Raw genomic sequence first — 17,734 nt, 5'->3', positions numbered from 1 at the left:
GCATAGGGAGAAACTGGAATCTGGGATCTGCCTTTTGGAGCGTTCTTATTGAAAACGGAGAAATAGAGAATAAGAAATAAATGGAGTACAAGAAGAAGACCTAAATGAACCTGAACTATATGCCCACTATAATGCAAACAACGCATATCATATGGTTTTCTCAGCATACGCTTGATAACAAATGTATTTTCTCTCGAAGACTGCATTCTGGGCCTGGTGGTCGATGGTGCACATGAGATTCGAGGGCTGTTGTAAAATATGCCTGATACGCTCTGAAACAGAGTTCTTGTTTTCCCCAGACAGAGTGGAGTGTTACCCACACACTCTGTTCATGGCCAGACTGTGTGCATACATGCAAATTTGTATTATTACTCATCCATCAGAGAACCATACTGGCATTTACACACAATCTCCCCAGGTCACATCTCCTCTCATCAGCTCTCACACATGCTGGTCTGTAGAAGAACATGGCAGAGCAGCCACTCTTGCCTTTTCCAAGAGAGAAATCGTGACCTACCACGGCCTTATCGTTGTTTAAAAAAAAACAAAAAACGTCTGACTGACGACATACTTGAGAACATTTTGAGTTTGAAGATTGAAACTACTTTCCTAAGAATGCCCTTTATTTGTGAAGCGGCTTAGATAAATAAGCCTTTAGCTAAACCAGGAGTGCAACCAGGCCCAATTAATGTCTTCCTGAGGTGTAAGCAGGCACATCAGGAAGACACTAATGAACTTGAAACGCTGCCCGTCTCACGTTTCTTAAGAAAGCTACTCTTAGGAGTAGATCTGGATCAGTGAGGCTCTGCAATGAAATCTCCAAAAGGAATTGTAAATATTCCTTTTACGTTGGTATTCTGCTGAATAATTCTTGGCTTCAGATATATTAACTTTTAAAGATTTTAGGTTTTTGGAGGGTAGTGCTCTTTAGTCCCACTTTCTTTATTTCTTTTTGTTTGACTTTTATAATATCCTGCTGTACACCACAAGCTGGTCTGTGTGGCTTCGGGTTTTTGTTCCATGACACAGTGACAGGGCTCCCATGGACAAGTTGTTTGGAAACCTGTCACCTTTTAATTACACGTCACTGTTGAAGTCTCAGCAGAGCAGAGCGCTTCGCATGGGACAAAGAAAAGAAAAGAAAAAAGCACGAGTCCACTTTATTTTTCTGGTTAACCCATTAACTTTGGCAGTAATTAAGTCTGTTGTTGTCCATATGCATATTTAGAAATAGTACATGTTTTACATAGTTAGAAGTCAGATTCACTAGTGGTACTTACTCGTTTTTAAATCCGTGCCATGCACAGAAAACCAGCATTAGAATGCATCACTTTGCACCTTTTATTTGTTGTTGTTTTTCAGTCAACATGAATCAGTTCATGGTGACTGCAGGAGCCACTTGAAGATTCCTGTTGCATTCTGTAGTTTATTTTTTAAAAGGTCATTTTCCTTTCAGGGGATTTTCTGTCTCTGTCAACCAGAAAGGATCATTTATACATTTTTATGGTCACATAAAGGCAACTGAACTGAAATATTGTCTCTTTCACAGGCAGGAAAACTTGCTGTTGAGCGAGGGTGGGCCATAAACGTAGGTGAGTTTGCAATATATGCACTGATCCATGCATCAGTAATACGTCTATCTGCAATCAGCTGATATATGTTTAGCTTTGATATGGGAAACGGTTTACCCCACACTCTTCACCTCCCTATAGAGCCTAGCTATGGAGGTTTCCATAAGATAGTGGTGTCACATGCCAGGTTTCCAGTGTCTTCAGCATGCAACAAAAGCCTTCATTTCCCACAGTGGTATTTGTATGCAGTCTTTGCATATAGCTTAAATTAGGTGGTGAATTATTATTATTTTTTATTTATTTTAGTAAAAAAAGAAAACTAACAGCACCAGCTGCTAGAATGGGAAAAACTAAACAAAACAAACAAAAAAATGTTTGTTTTTCTTTCCCCACTTAGCACAAATATGTTTTTGAATCATTTACAAAGGGAATGCTCCGTGTTAACGAGATGCTATAAACTCTTCAACATCAGCATCTGTTTCTGGTAGCTGTGAGTGAAACAGTGTTCAACGTAAAGTAGAACATGCTGATCAGTTTCCTTAGCTGCTTATCGCCTAGAGGAGGAGTGGCGCAAACATAACACTCGCCAGACATGGACCGTATTTTTCGCATCATAAGGCGCGTTAAGCAAAACAAAACAGTCAGACAAGTCAAATTTTATTCATCTCATTCTTCTTGCTTCCTCCACTTCCACACCATTGATTCATTAATGCTGAAATCTCTGGCAGCTGCTCTATTCCCATGTTGTTGCAGTTTATTAATGACTAACCTCGTATTTTTCTCCTGACTGAAGTTTGGTCCGTTTACAGCATCCTGCTATGCGATTGCATTTGTCCCTGACCACCGAGAACACTCACGTTAACTGTTATCGAGTGGGGAAAAAAGTTAGCTTGTTTATATTATGCTAACATAGCTGTGTCGCTAGCAGTCACGTAGCACATCATTATATACCAGCTAGTTCAACTTCAGTAACCCTGCAAAAGTCACTGCTGTTTAGTTTTCTGTCTTCTTTTATGTTTGAAGTGATAGCAGAGCTGTACGTTTGAATTTTTTCAAAAATCTCTCAGGCAGAACTAGAGATGGACCGATTCGATATTACGTATCAGTATCTGTCCAATACTGACCTAAATTACTGTATCAGATATCGAAGAGAAATAAAAAACGTAAATAAAATAACGTATCCCAGCTCATAACCTTAGCATGTCGGAGCAGTATGCGTCTCGTGATAGAGCGGCTGTAGCGTGTGAGACCTGTCGGCAGTCTGGTTGAGCATTTGGAGCCTCGCTGCGTGCTTCCAAACCGGCATTTCATCTCTGAGAAAGCTATCCCAGAGAAGTAAAGCAAGTGTGTAAGTTCATCTCTGTATGTTAGTAAAGCTTAACAACCGATATATGGAGCGACTGCCTCTTCTCTCTCCTCTCCCTCTCTTGCTGCTACTTCAATCATGAAACTGATCAATGATCAGCTGATCGGCTTTTCTGTCGCGACTCCCGTCTGTCTTGTTTGTTTATCGCCCACTTCGCGTCAGAAAGAGGAAACCAGCGGATAAACAACAGCCACACGTTTAAGCTTGATAAACTGTTGTTACACCAGGATCCTTTTCTATGCAGCTGACGGCTGGTAACTGTGCAGGGGCGGGTCTAGCAAAGTTTTGCCAGGGGGTTCGATAGGGCATTAACAGGGAAAGGGGGGCACAAAAACATACTTTTTTTTTCTAATTGTCATGTCTAGCTTTTAATAAATAATTTTTCATTTTTCAATGTATAGAAGTCCATTATTGTATATAGTAACAATTAAGTCAAATTTATAACCTAGAAAGCTACAGTACTTTTACCTTTGCAATTCTGTTGAAGAAAGATGTTGAATCTATTTAATTATTGTAAAAAAAAATTTGACTTCTGTGCATTTTTTTTTTTTTTTTTTTTTTTTTTTTTTTTACACGTGCTTTAAATTAAAGTCCATTACGTCAATTAAGCATGAGTGTGGAGGGTGGTTCCCTATTTTGTTTTGTTTTTGCTGGGAGTGTGCAGCCCTATTAGTTAGGTTGTTTTATATTTCCACTAAGTACTCTTTAAAATACCAGAATAGGGAGGATGGTGCAGGTTTAAGTTTATTAGATTGATCAGTGTTGCTGAACTATGAAATATTTTGGGTGCAGTGTATTTTTGCATACAGGTATAACAGAATAGCTTTAGTGTTGCTTTGTTTAAAACTTGAGTATGAACTTATACAAAATGCAGCAAGATGCTTAAAAAAATGCATAATTCATACATACGATGCACCGCTGTTGATTTTTGAGAAAATTAAAGGATTTTAATATAGTGCGCCTTATAGTGCGGAAAATACGTTAGCATTTTTACAAGTGCTACTGGTCTGCCATTTAAGCAGCAGCCAGCTAGAGTCAGGTATATGTACACATTGCTTTCCTGGATATTCTGTATCACAGCAGCTAATGTCTCAGCTTAAATAAATGCGTTTGTTTGACTCTGTGATGAAGCGTCAAACAAATAAATTGCTCAGTTAAGCGGCCACAATGTTTTCATTTGGGATTTTTTGTTGTAAACTTTGCTGCAGGCTCACAGCAGAAACATGCAGGGTGTATCTATATAAAAGTCATTCATAAAGACAATGACATTAAAGTGGACATGAAATACTACATGGAGCCCTGGTTTTAAAAAAACTTAAACTTAACCTCCTAGGATCTGGCTTGATATCCACTCATGAGGACATTACACTGCCACTGTTCTATTGAAATTTGAAACAATTATGCTCATATGTGGATCTCATTTTTCTCAGAAACAAAATTTGGTTTAAAAAACAAATCTGGTAATGCTTTGGCAGCTGATGACTGTAAAAACAATCAGCCCAAATATAAGTAAGAGAAATTAAAAATGCATGCCGTGGAAGATTCCGGGTCTTAGGACGTTAACATTCTCAGTGAAGCTGGATTTAAGAAATAAGTGCTTAAAATTTTTAGAGCATGTTTTTTGCCAGTACAGAGCATGACGTCACTTTTATACTGCATGTTGAAAAACCAAAGAAACCAGCAGGTTCGAGCCTGTTTTGAGTGAGGTGACAGGTGGTTCACTGAAACAAGCTAGAGTCAGAAAAACTGGGATTTTTTTTTCCCTCTTCTGGCCGTGTGTACCGTGCAGCACTATTTTATGCAATAAAACAGCATTTCTTTTCCCAAGCACACCTGAACATTTCACAAAATAATAGGTCACCACATGTGCATCACACCACAACTATAACTAATACATAGAAGACCTGACTAAACTAGAAGTGATCATTTTAAAATCTGTTTAAAATGTATCTAATCAGAGCTGATTGTTAATTAAACCTACAAATCTGTAATATAAGCTTAAAAAATACATGTATGCAATTCTTAAATGAAATCAACTACTCTGATTTAAGCAGAAATCGTGAGACTCATCTGTATGAAGGAGCAATTTGAAAAGATAGGTTTGGAAGCATTTAGTATTGACTGTAGGACCTCTTAATAAATTTGAAAAGAAATAAAACTCTTAGGACTCTATATTAGCATTTTATTCAAGATCTTGTTATTCAAGATCTAATCTCATTTTTCGGTGGACCCTGGGGCCTTCTTTTTCTGTTTTAGGCCCACGGCCACGAGGAGTCTTTTCCACGATGTATTCTTCTTTGTTTTTCCTGGGAGATTTTCTACTGGAGCAGCAGCTTCCCCCAGGACGGCCTGTGATTCGGGGACAAGGTGTTCCTCCTGCTCTGAAACCTTCTCAGCAGTGTTGAGGCTGGTTGCAATCACTTCTTTGATTTGTGATCTTAATCTCTCCACCTCTCGGATAAGTGACCGCTCCTTCTCCGAGGTATCATTTTGCTGGGCTCGGAGCTCACATATTTGCTGTTCTAGGTGTTCCCTCGTGGCCCTCGGGTCTCTGATGAGGAACCGATCTGTTAATGCGTTTTCTACGTGCAGTCTGTTCTCCTGGTTTAGATGATGTTGAATTTGCCCGAGTTCTTGTTGAAGAGCTGCGCTAGCTAGTAGCTCCCTGTTGTTATTCTTTTGCTGCTTGAATTTGTCACAGATCTTTTGCAACCTTCGTGCCTCTTTCTTTGCTTTCTTCTCTGCATTCATGTACTTGTTCTTCAGACGTTTCTCCTGTTTTAGTTTATTTGTCGCATTGTCCAGCTGTTGATGTAGCCGATCCGTCTTTTCAGTTGACTGTTTCATTGATGTATTCTGTGCCATCATGACGTTGATCTGACTGAGAAGTCTGTTACCGTGTCTCATAGCACTCTGCAAATTCGTATCCTTTTCCTTCATCTGCCTTTGGAGGTGCTCTATTTCAGTTTTCTGTTCTTCCAGCTTGGCGGCCCCTTGAGCAGCCTTTTTTTCTAGGCAAGCACAAAGAGTCTCAGCACTTTGGAGTTGATTCTTCAGCTTTTCCACTTGTGAAGCGAGCTTCCTCTTCTGATTATCAGAGTCCTGTAGCAACTTGGCTAATTTATAGCCTGACAAAGAACTCCAGTGAGGTTTTAGTGACTTGTTCATTTTTGTTGTTGGATTAAATGTTGTCCTCTCTGATGAGCTGTGCTGTTTCAGACAGGGCTGCAACTGACGATAGTTTATTTATAAGTTGGCATCAGGGAAACCGTAAAGAATGGAACCGCGTCAGTTTGAAGACATAAACAAGCTCCACATTGCTGTATACACTTTTGCACCAACAGTTTTACAAAGCATGTTATGAAAAAATGTGCACTGTATTTTCTTTCCTTATTCACCCAACCATATTGTTATATTACAATGACAACACTGAGAATATAGCATAAAACACACTTTTCCCTTTTTTCCTCATTGGACACACATCATTGCTGTTTCTGAAATTATTGCATGGTCATATTTTTATTACTTTCTTATAGGGCTGCCACAAACGATTATTTTGATAGTCGACCAGTCACCGATTATTTTTCTGATTAGTCGACTAATCAGATCATCATCCATTGGATGTACAACGTACAGCTTATTGCACCAGCAGCATCTGCTCTTATATAACTATCATTATCTTACAGCTTTAAGTGTTTAAGGTCTGTGCTAACTAAAAATAAAGACAAGATGATAGTTTATTAATTTTTAATGAAATTTGCAGATTGTTTTGGTGAAGTTTAATAAACTCCTTGCTATCTAAAATATAACAGGACACTGGAGTATATTCTCGAGCATCTCACACTTCTGATAATCAGCTGTCTGCTTGATGTTTATTCAGCTGTGTAAAAACTATAACTTTAATCTCAGCCAAACCGATTTACTCAGGAACAAATAAAATACTAAAAAAAGCCAAACAATAACATTTTTAAGTTATCTAAGTGACTTATATATCATGTTTAACCTGAGTAGCGAAAGACGGCGGTGGGTTTGAAAACGATTTGCTGGGAGTCCGGTGTTCTCACAGCTCTAATGAGCCTAGCCCCCGGCTAGCTATCGAGCTGGTGGGTAACAGACGTCTCTGAAAACATCGGAGCGCTTTTGAAAATATGTGGTGTCCTGATAAACTGAGCAGATATTTGAAGTTTACACAGCTACATTCTCGCCTGAAAATATGTTAAACGTTTATTTTGTGACCCAGAAAGAATAATAAGAGTAATATTAAAACTAACCAGCTGCCGCCATTGTTGGAAACGGCAGCATCCTGCACAACGATGGCGACAGGTCGGCGAGACGTGATTGTGGATGCCGCTCAGGTGCGTCCGCCTCCCCAGCAGCCGCGCCGCAGACCACGCCCCGCCACAGTACTTTTCTCTTGTCCCCTTAGCTCCTAGCCTACTCGCTAGCAGCAATCAAATCAGGAGTGACATGTTTAGCCGCATGTTCTCCTTAAATTGCTGTCTGTCTGAATAGTATCCAAAAAAAACGATGGGCAGCTTTACTGACCGAGAAGATAAAGAGTCTCATTTAGCTGTTACTGATGTTAAAGGGGCCGTACACTGTATTAGGAACTGGGGTATGTAAACCTCAGATCAGGGTCATTGGGGTAGTTTGTGTTGAGATTATGATTTAAAAAGAATAAACACAATTGTTTGACAATAAATGTGTTTAGCCTTCCAGAAACCATGAATGTGTCATGGTCCTGGGTCGGTGACCCAGTGTTTTTGGTTATGTACTTTTACTTTTGATAGTTTTGTATTTTCTAGCATTTAGTGGTGTTCCCTCTGGTTGATGTCTTCCCTGCTTGTGCATTTCCTTAGTGTAGTAAGTCTCTGTGTTTAGTCCGCGTCTCTGAGTCTGTGTCATTACGTGTATGTGTTTCCTGTTTTACTTTGAAGGGCTCTGTCTTATGTCAGTGTGTTCTGTTTACGTTTCCCCTGCCTTGTCAGTTATCGTGTATTCCAGGTGTGTTCCCCTCCTGTTTCCCATCCCCTGATTCCTGGCATGTGTATTTATAGTGTGTGTTACCGTGTCCTCGTTGCTGGTTCGTCTGTGTTGTTTCCCCTCGGTCTCCCTGTATGTATTTCCCCGGACCTCCCTGCACCGTCATTCTTGGTTTGTGTTGTTAGTTTACCCAGTTTAGGTTTCAGTTTCATGTTCCTAGCACCTTTGTTGTTTGCATTTTTGTTGTTAATAAACCCTCACCTGCACCAGAGCTGCCGCCTTTTGGTCCTATATATATTCCACACGGCTTGCCCCTGCAAACCGTGACAGAACGAACCAGCCACCATGGACCCAGCGGCTGTAAATCCGTCCGAGGAGCTCCAGGACGACATCACGTACAATGTGGAGATCCTTCTCAGCCTATGGCTGGAACATCCCCCGGAAGAGCTTCGCCGCGCAACAGAAGACCGGCTGCAACGGCTCTTTTCCGGCCTGCCATGGCTATTGAACTCGCTTCCTCCGACTATGCAGGCTTTTCTCCGGCTCACACCGCACCTTCTCTCGGCCACTCCTGCCTCGCTGCCCGACTCGCCGGATGTGATCTTGCCCGGCCCGTCGGAGCCGTCTGCGGGGAGGAGACGCCAATCGCGCCGCAAGCGCGCCACCCCACAGCTGGACGTTCGGACTTCTAATTCGCCGGCTGTGCCACTCTCAGCCACTCCTGCCTCGCTGCCCGACTCGCCGGATGTGATCTTGCCCGGCCCGTCGGAGCCGTCTGCGGGGAGGAGACGCCAATCGCGCCGCAAGCGCGCCACACCACAGCTGGACGTTTGGACTTCTAATTCGCCGGCTGTGGTGAGTGAGGACTGTTTTCCATTTGCGGACTGTATGACGGTTCATTCAGGGGCGGTGTTCTGTGCGGCAGATGACTTTGTGAACAGCATATCACCTCCCGCGCAGCCACTCTCAGCCCAGTTAGCTCCCCCGCAGTCTCCAGTGCCACCCTCAGTTCAGTCTCCAGTGCCACCCTCAGTTCAGTCTCCAGTGCCACCCTCAGTTCAGTCTCCAGTGCCACCCTCAGTTCAGTCTCCTGTGCCACCCTCAGTTCAGTCTCCTGTGCCACCCTCAGTTCAGTCTCCTGTGCCACCCTCAGTTCAGTCTCCTGTGCCACCCTCAGTTCAGTCTCCTGTGCCACCCTCAGTTCAGTCTCCTGTGCCACCCTCAGTTCAGTCTCCTGTGCCACCCTCAGTTCAGTCTCCTGTGCCACCCTCAGTTCAGTCTCCTGTGCCACCCTCAGTTCAGTCTCCTGTGCCACCCTCAGTTCAGTCTCCTGTGCCACCCTCAGTTCAGTCTCCTGTGCCACCCTCAGTTCAGTCTCCTGTGCCACCCTCAGTTCAGTCTCCTGTGCCACCCTCAGTTCAGTCTCCTGTGCCACCCTCAGTTCAGTCTCCTGTGCCACCCTCAGTTCAGTCTCCTGTGCCACCCTCAGTTCAGTCTCCTGTGCCACCCTCAGTTCAGTCTCCTGTGCCACCCTCAGTTCAGTCTCCTGTGCCACCCTCAGTTCAGTCTCCAGTAGCTCCAGTGCCGCCTGTAGCGCAGGCCCCAGTAGCTCCAGTGCCGCCTGTAGCGCAGGCCCCAGTAGCTCCAGTGCCGCCTGTAGCGCAGGCCCCAGTAGCTCCAGTGCCGCCTGTAGCGCAGGCCCCAGTAGCTCCAGTGCCGCCTGTAGCGCAGGCCCCAGTAGCTCCAGTGCCGCCTGTAGCGCAGGCCCCAGTAGCTCCAGTGCCGCCTGTAGCGCAGGCCCCAGTAGCTCCAGTGCCGCCTGTAGCGCAGGCCCCAGTAGCTCTGGCTCCAGTATCATTGGCTTCACTCATTCACTCCGTGCAGGGAGAAAGTTTAATTTCACCTCAAGGTGCTTTTCCTGGTTCAGCCGCCATTGGCACTGTTTGCCGCTCCAGGGCTTCCCCAGAGGCTAGGTCCCAGTCCTCAGCTGATTCTGGACCCCTGGAGTTTAAGCAGCCACCTGGGAAGTGCCCCGTGTCAGTGCTGTCTGAGCAGGGCCAGTGCTCAGCACAGCACCCATTTCCTTCATGTCTGCCAGTGGACTCCATGCCTGCGGGCTTTGTGATGGCTTCTGCTGGAGGGTCCAAGGGGCCCGTCCAGCCTTCGTCTCGTGTCTCCGCTGGAGGGTCCGACGGACCGCTCCGGCCTTTGTTTCCTGTTTCCGCTGGAGGGTCCGAGGGACCGCTCCGGCCTTTGTCTCCTGTTTCAGCTGGGGGGCCCGAGGAGCCCGTCCAGCAGCCTTCCTCGTCAGCTGGTGGTTCCGGAGAACCACACCAGCCTCATGCCTCGTCGGCTGGAGGGTCCGAGGGGCCCGTTCAGCCTCCTGTCTCCGCTGGAGGGTCCGAGGGGCCCGTTCAGCAACCTTCCTCGTCAGCTGGGCACCAGCACCATGCTACATCAGCTGGGGGGCCCGAGGAGCCCGTCCAGCAGCCTTCCTCGTCAGCTGGTGGTTCCGGAGAACCACACCAGCCTCATGCCTCGTCGGCTGGAGGGTCCGAGGGGCCCGTTCAGCCTCCTGTCTCCGCTGGAGGGTCCGAGGGGCCCGTTCAGCAACCTTCCTCGTCAGCTGCAGCTCCAGCCTGTGCTTCGTCAGCTGCAGCTCCAGCCTGTGCTTCGTCAGCTGCAGCTCCAGCCTGTGCTTCGTCAGCTGCAGCTCCAGCCTGTGCTTCGTCAGCTGCAGCTCCAGCCTGTGCTTCGTCAGCTGCAGCTCCAGCCTGTGCTTCGTCAGCTGCAGCTCCAGCCTGTGCTTCGTCAGCTCCGGCCTCATCAGAGTCTTCGTCCTCGTCTGGTCCGGCCTCATCAGAGTCTTCGTCCTCGTCTGGTCCGGCCTCATCAGAGTCTTCGTCCTCGTCTGGTCCGGCCTCATCAGAGTCTTCGTCCTCGTCTGGTCCGGCCTCATCAGAGTCTTCGTCCTCGTCTGGTCCGGCCTCATCAGAGTCTTCGTCCTCGTCTGGTCCAGCTGCCTGTGCTTCTGCTACGTCTGGTCCTGCGGCCGCCTGTGCTTCTGCTACGCCTGGTCCTGCGGCCGCCTGTGCTTCTGCTACGCCTGGTCCTGTGCCCTCCAAGCCTCGGCCGGTGCGCCTGACACTTGGGCGCCGCCGCTGCCTTCCGCACGGCCGGCCCCCGGACCGCCATCGCCTGAGTGGCCGCCGCTGCCTTCCGCACGGCCGGCCCCCGGACCGCCATCGCCTGAGTGGCCGCCGTTGCCGTCCGCACGGTCGGCCCCCCGAACTGTTTTGGACTCCTGTGCTGTCGGCCCCCCGAACCGTTTTGGACTCCTGTGCTGTCGGCCCCCTGGCCGGCCCCCTGAACTGTTTTGGACTCCTGTGCTGTCGGCCCCCTGGCCGGCCCCCTGAACTGTTTTGGACTCCTGTGCTGTCGGCCCCCTGGACTCTTCTGTTTTGGACTGTTTTTTTTTTTTTTTTTTTTTTTTTTCCTGTGTTTTGGTGTGCTTCGTTTCTTTTGGTTTTGGGCTCGTTTTTTGTTTTTGGTCTTTTGGCCTTCTGGTGCTCCGGTTTTGTTTTGCTTCGGGCCCTCCTTCCTGGGCCCCCGCCGCCCGCCCTGGTCGGGTTGTTTTCTGTTTTTTCTGGCTGTTTTTGTTTCTTGTTGGGCTGTCTGGAGCCAGCCTTTGAGGGGGGGGTACTGTCATGGTCCTGGGTCGGTGACCCAGTGTTTTTGGTTATGTACTTTTACTTTTGATAGTTTTGTATTTTCTAGCATTTAGTGGTGTTCCCTCTGGTTGATGTCTTCCCTGCTTGTGCATTTCCTTAGTGTAGTAAGTCTCTGTGTTTAGTCCGCGTCTCTGAGTCTGTGTCATTACGTGTATGTGTTTCCTGTTTTACTTTGAAGGGCTCTGTCTTATGTCAGTGTGTTCTGTTTACGTTTCCCCTGCCTTGTCAGTTATCGTGTATTCCAGGTGTGTTCCCCTCCTGTTTCCCATCCCCTGATTCCTGGCATGTGTATTTATAGTGTGTGTTACCGTGTCCTCGTTGCTGGTTCGTCTGTGTTGTTTCCCCTCGGTCTCCCTGTATGTATTTCCCCGGACCTCCCTGCACCGTCATTCTTGGTTTGTGTTGTTAGTTTACCCAGTTTAGGTTTCAGTTTCATGTTCCTAGCACCTTTGTTGTTTGCATTTTTGTTGTTAATAAACCCTCACCTGCACCAGAGCTGCCGCCTTTTGGTCCTATATATATTCCACACGGCTTGCCCCTGCAAACCGTGACAGAATGAAAGTAAAGTTTTTGTGCTATCATTCATATTCTCTGAAAAATGGTTAAGAAATCATAAATTCTTTCAGGGTAAATCAACTTATGAGAGCAACTGTATGTTAATATAGCACCACCTTCAGTTAGCTTTACACAAATATAGAAACATCTTTTCTCAACACCATAAGGATGAAGAACCCTTATAAAGGACTGTTTTTGAAAGCTAGGCAATAATGATCGTCATATTTCACCAGCCACCACATATTTCTCTGTATTTTAATACTCTGTATTTTAATGAACGTGACCAAATCAGGTCAGAGGAGACTATATTTCTTAACCTGAACGAAGGCTTCTCATCCCAGTTGTTAAAAAGGTCTCTTCACACAGTGCTTTTCCCTGTAGACTGCTGCTGTCCTAGCATTACAGCAGCATTAGAACAGTCCCATTTGGTGTCAGTAGTCCCACTGTTATACCACATGGGAAAAGCAGCCATTTTTATAAGGTGCAATAAACTCAATAACAGCCCATTTTAAATCGGCATTTATAGCCATTTTGAATAATGGACTTCTTAGAAACCTGCTCGGTTAGTCTAATGGCCCTGAGACAGAGCCTGTGAATTTTCTGTTTCCCAGGAGGAGGCTTCCACCACTGCTCCAGCGACAGAGGAGGTGGATTTTGTGCCTATGCTGACATCACTTTGGCCATCAAGGTAAAACTGAATCAGACACTTTTTTTTTTAGATTCCCCATTATTTAACACATTGACTTGACACTCATTGTTAAAACTGCCATTATTAAAAATCAAGGCATGAACCCAAACGCACAGTTGGAAAAAGGAAAGTTTTCACTAGAACAGCCATAAAGTACAAACAGGAATCGCATGAAGCTCATTGTTCTTTATGGACGAGTTAAAAGATTAATTTGGGCATTGTGAACATTGTTCTGCTTGAGTTTTTAATGTAATTCCATGTGAGATGTAAAAGTTTTTCTCATGCTGGGGATGTGTGTTCAGAAAGCAAATATTTTCTGATTTATCTCTCAGTTTCTGTTTGAGAGAGTCGAAGGCATCTCCAGGGTGACCATCATCGATCTGGATGCTCATCAGGTGAGCCGATACATCACTTCTCTCCATGTCAATTCACACCGCTGCTTAGCAGCCATCATTGATGACAAAATAGCCCCACTTTTACTGCCAGAGCCTCCCTGCAGGCAAATTTGGCCCTTACCATCAGATTCAGCAGAATGTATCTTAAAATGTCTCCGCTGACAAACAGCCGAATGAATACAGGCCTATGCAAACAGTAGGATGTCTTCAGCAATGTTAGGTACCTTGTTTGTTTGGGCTTTTTTCATATTGTGAAAAATGCGTCCTAACCATGATAAAGAATCACTTTTGATATTTTTTTAATTAAAACAATGGCTATTCTTACAACTACAGCTTGAAAATGTTTAAGGCCAATATTGATTAATTTCATTCTGATGTTTTTTCAATAATGTTGGAAAAAACAGAATGAATGCTGTTCTTGAAGGTCATTTCACCGTTGTTGTGGAGATTTGAGGAAAATGAGTGAAAAACCAGCATCCAGACATCATATTTCTGTATTCCTGCATGTTTCCAAAAACTGTTTGATATACTTTGTGAGAATTTTGATAAATGCAGGGATCTCCGTCCATCATGGGATACTTCCCCACTGACCTAATCCCCATCTCACTCACGTGTTTGTTCGTGTGTCCTTCTGGGCACATGGCGGGTGCCTCTTGCTATGTTAAAAGGTGGAGGGGTGTATTTGTTTATGAATGCAAGTAGCTGTAATTTGGCATCTTAATCAAAAATAATAATGTTCTTTATTATTTTTCTTTGTTTTTGTAAAACAGTACATTTGTAAAAAAAAATCATAAGTAACAACAATAGTTTTATTTTAGAAATTAAAAATAAATTATGACTAAAGAGGTTGTGCATACAGGTGGATTAACAATTAATTTGGTAATTACCAGTGCTGTTAGTTTAAGGCAGCTTTGACATAAACTTGCATTAGGTGGTGGTGTAATACATTTAACACTGTATAATAATGCTGTGCATCATTTGTGGGCTGAACTCTCTTAAGCTGTAGAAAACAATGACTCAACCTTTTTAAGACCCTGATTAACATATATTTGCCTTAAGATGTATTTTCAGCATAATGACTTGTATCCACCACCAATTAGGCTTAAGAATTATGCAAACACTGATGATGTCTTAACAACCCGTGTTCAAGGCTGCATTGTATTAATAGCCTGGCATTCATTTTTGAGACCAGTTTGCACGTAATAACCTACATCTATTGACAAATGGTAGGGATCAATATAGATGCTGAGTGAATTATTCATTAAGACCAAAGAATAAACCTACACTGTCCTCTTAGCAGATAATTGGGCCGAGAGAAAAGCAGTAACCTGTGGCTCAGGTGATTGAGCAGGTCGGACGATTGATCCCCGGTTTCTCCTGTCCATGTGTCGGAGTTGCCCCCAGTGCAACCATCCAGTGTTAATTCAATTCAATTCAATTTTATTTACTGTATATAGCGCCAAATCACAACATAAGTCGCCTCAAGGCGCTTCATTGACACAGAGAAAAACCCAACAATCATATGATCCCCTGTGAGCAAGCACTTTGGCGACAGTGGGAAGGAAAAACTCCCTTTTAACAGGAAGAAACCTCCGGCAGAACCAGGCTCAGGGAGGGGCGGGGCCATCTGCTGCGACCGGTTGGGGTGAGAGAAGGAAGACAGGATAAAAGACATGCTGTGGAAGAGAGACAGAGGTTAACAACAGATATGATTCAATGCAGAGAGGTCTATTAACACATAGTGAGCGAGAAAGGTGACTGGAAAGGAAAAACTGCCTACGTCTATTGCAGCATAACTAAGGGAGGATTCAGGGTCACCTGGTCCAGCCCTAACTATATGCTTTAGCAAAAAGGAAAGTTTTAAGCCTAATCTTGAAAGTAGAGATAGTGTCTGTCTCCTGAATCCAAACTGGAAGCTGGTTCCACAGAAGAGGGACCTGAAAACTGAAGGCTCTGCCTCCCATTCTACTTTTAAATACTCTAGGAACAACAAGTAGGCCTGCAGAGCGAGAGCGAAGTGCTCTAATAGGGTGATATGGTACTACAAGGTCATTAAGATAAGATGGGGCCTGATTATTTAAGACCTTGTATGTGAGGAGCAGGATTTTGAATTCAATTCTGGATTTAACAGGAAGCCAATGAAGGGAAGCCAAAACAGGAGAAATATGCTCTCTCTTTCTAGTCCCTGTCAGGACTCTTGCTGCAGCATTTTGGATTAGCTGAAGGCTTTTCAGCGAGTTTTTTGGACATCCTGATAATAATGAATTACAGTCGTCCAGCCTGGAAGTAATAAATGCATGAACTAGTTTTTCAGCGTCACTCTGAGACAGGATATTTCTAACTTTAGAGATGTTGCACAAATGGAAGAACGCAGTCTTACATATTTGTTTAATATGTGCATTGAAGGACATGTCCTGGTCAAAAATGACTCCAAGGTTCCTCACAGCGTTACTGGAGGCCAAGGTAATGCCATCCAGAGTAAGAATCTGGTTAGTTACCATATTTCTAAGATTTTCAGGTTAGCATGTGTGTGAATATTGGATAGAAGTGCTGAGGTACAGAGAAAAAGCATTGTACAAATGTGTGTGTGACTTGTAGTTGAAAGCACTCTGTGTGCTCAAATTGAGTAGAAAGGCACTATATAAGTATCGGTCCATTTACTATGACATATAACGTTTTCTTGTGAGCAGTGTAATAGATTCTACGACGCTGTGATGCTTTTTCACAGCGAAGCAGTAGAGCTGGGCGATAGAACGATAACGATATGTATCGCGATATAACTTTTACTCGATAGAGAAATTAAGCTATCGCGATAGACCTCGCCGCTCTTGTCCTCAAAAAAAAAAAAAAAAAGGTCAGCCAATCCAAATTAAGTAGCGCAGAGCCGAACCAATCACAGCCGCAGCGTCACGTCGCGTGACTTGTTACGTACAGCACAAGTGCCAAGCCGTGTGTTTGTTTGGGAAGCAGCCAGCGGGTAATGGAGCCAGCGCGTAATGGAGGAAATGAGTGTGCCGACTAGAAAAATCAACCGAGCGTGACCGAAGAGAAAACAGATGATGGTTCCAATGCCGGAGAGATTGTCGAACGGAAGAGCCATAGAAGTTCCGTAGTGTGAAGGTATTTCGGCTGTTTCAAGTCTGACAAAAAACAGAGTAGCGTGCACTGTAAATTGTGCCGAAAGCAAGTCTGGAAATACAATAAACTGGTGCATGCGTCACACTGTGCGCCACGTTATTGTTTCGGTGAAATGAATTTCTACAATACTGTTAATTCTACTCTCTGCAGTGTTTAAATGCTTACATATACACACAGTTACTGTCCCTCCACACATACGACTCGGTTCTGCTTCTATGCCCCAGCTTTGTTTACTTTTTCCCACCGAGGCTTCTAGACTTCTGATTGGCCAACATTTCTGCACGGTTAGGAATCTAGCGCCACCTGCTGCTTTGGCATGTTCATAGCAGCGTTTTCCTTCATTTCTGCCTTTATGTGTGGACGGGATTATTTTTTAAAACGAAAACGGAAAATCTCCGTTTTCAAAAATACCCGTGTACCCGTGGACTTAGCCTCAGTCTCTGACTGGAAGCGCTAATTCGTCATTCGGCTTTTGTCAGACTAAAGTAACTGTTAAAAGTGTTTGAAAAGCTAAGCTATACAACAAGGAGAGATTGAGAATTTCCTTTTAGTTCTCAGTTTATTTGATATTGACAAAAGTTAGTCAGTTTTGTCTGTTCTTCTGTAAAACAAACTAAGATTTATTTTTAGAATTAATATTTTGTTTCTAAGTGGAATTGACAATTTAGTCTGTTTTGTTTGTTCTATTTTGAAACTTAAACGCTTTAGCGGCTGCCTTTTGTGTAGTTTGCAATATTTGCCTTTATTTATCTGAAAAAGTCTCATGTTCCTTAAGTACATCTACCCTGTTGAACTTATTATGGGAAATAAATATTTAAATAAAAACAAGCTGCTGATTATTTCACATTTTACTTGTGAGCAACGGCACATTTAAATCTTACAAATATAGTTATTTGGCTTATATCGTGATAGATATCGTTATCGCCTGAAATGAAAAAAACATATCGTGATATGAAAAAATCTCATATCGCCCAGCTCTACGAAGCAGTAATGATTTTTAGGTTGAGTTTATAAGACGCTTGCTTGGAGTCCAGCTCTGAGAGCATATTCTTATCTGTCTGTTACGTTTATAAAGCATCACCTGTGTGATGCAAAACCGAAAATATGGATTTTGTGATCTCAGATACAGATATCTATTGATCATTATATAGTCTATAATACTTAATGCTTAATAAAGGGGAACAGTTAATTATTTTCTGCAATATAGAGCAACACTATGTCTGGAAGGAGAGAATCTGTTCAAACCTGACTTACCTGTACCAGGACAATCACTGATGCTTTCTAAAATCGTTTGCTATGATGACATC

The 17,734-nt window shown here is 44.0% G+C and overlaps 1 protein-coding gene across 1 annotated transcript in view; it reads left to right on the top strand.

Annotated features, from left to right (window-relative positions):
• The window catches only part of hdac11 (histone deacetylase 11), a 57,264-nt gene that overhangs the window by 14,094 nt on the left and 25,436 nt on the right, over positions 1-17,734 (top strand). The window contains exons 6-8 of the mRNA XM_085405543.1: positions 1,550-1,592; positions 12,818-12,894; positions 13,227-13,289. Of these exons, the coding sequence (XP_085261669.1) occupies positions 1,550-1,592; positions 12,818-12,894; positions 13,227-13,289 (183 nt within the window). The remainder of the gene's footprint in view (positions 1-1,549; positions 1,593-12,817; positions 12,895-13,226; positions 13,290-17,734) is intronic.

This window comes from Rhamphochromis longiceps, linkage group LG5 (assembly GCF_057381845.1).
Source record: "Rhamphochromis longiceps isolate RC_006_pf linkage group LG5, R_longiceps_female_GT1.1, whole genome shotgun sequence".
Taxonomy (NCBI): Eukaryota; Metazoa; Chordata; class Actinopteri; order Cichliformes; family Cichlidae; genus Rhamphochromis; species Rhamphochromis longiceps.
Note: the sequence above shows the minus strand (reverse complement) of the source record. Positions and strands in the feature narration are given on the sequence as shown.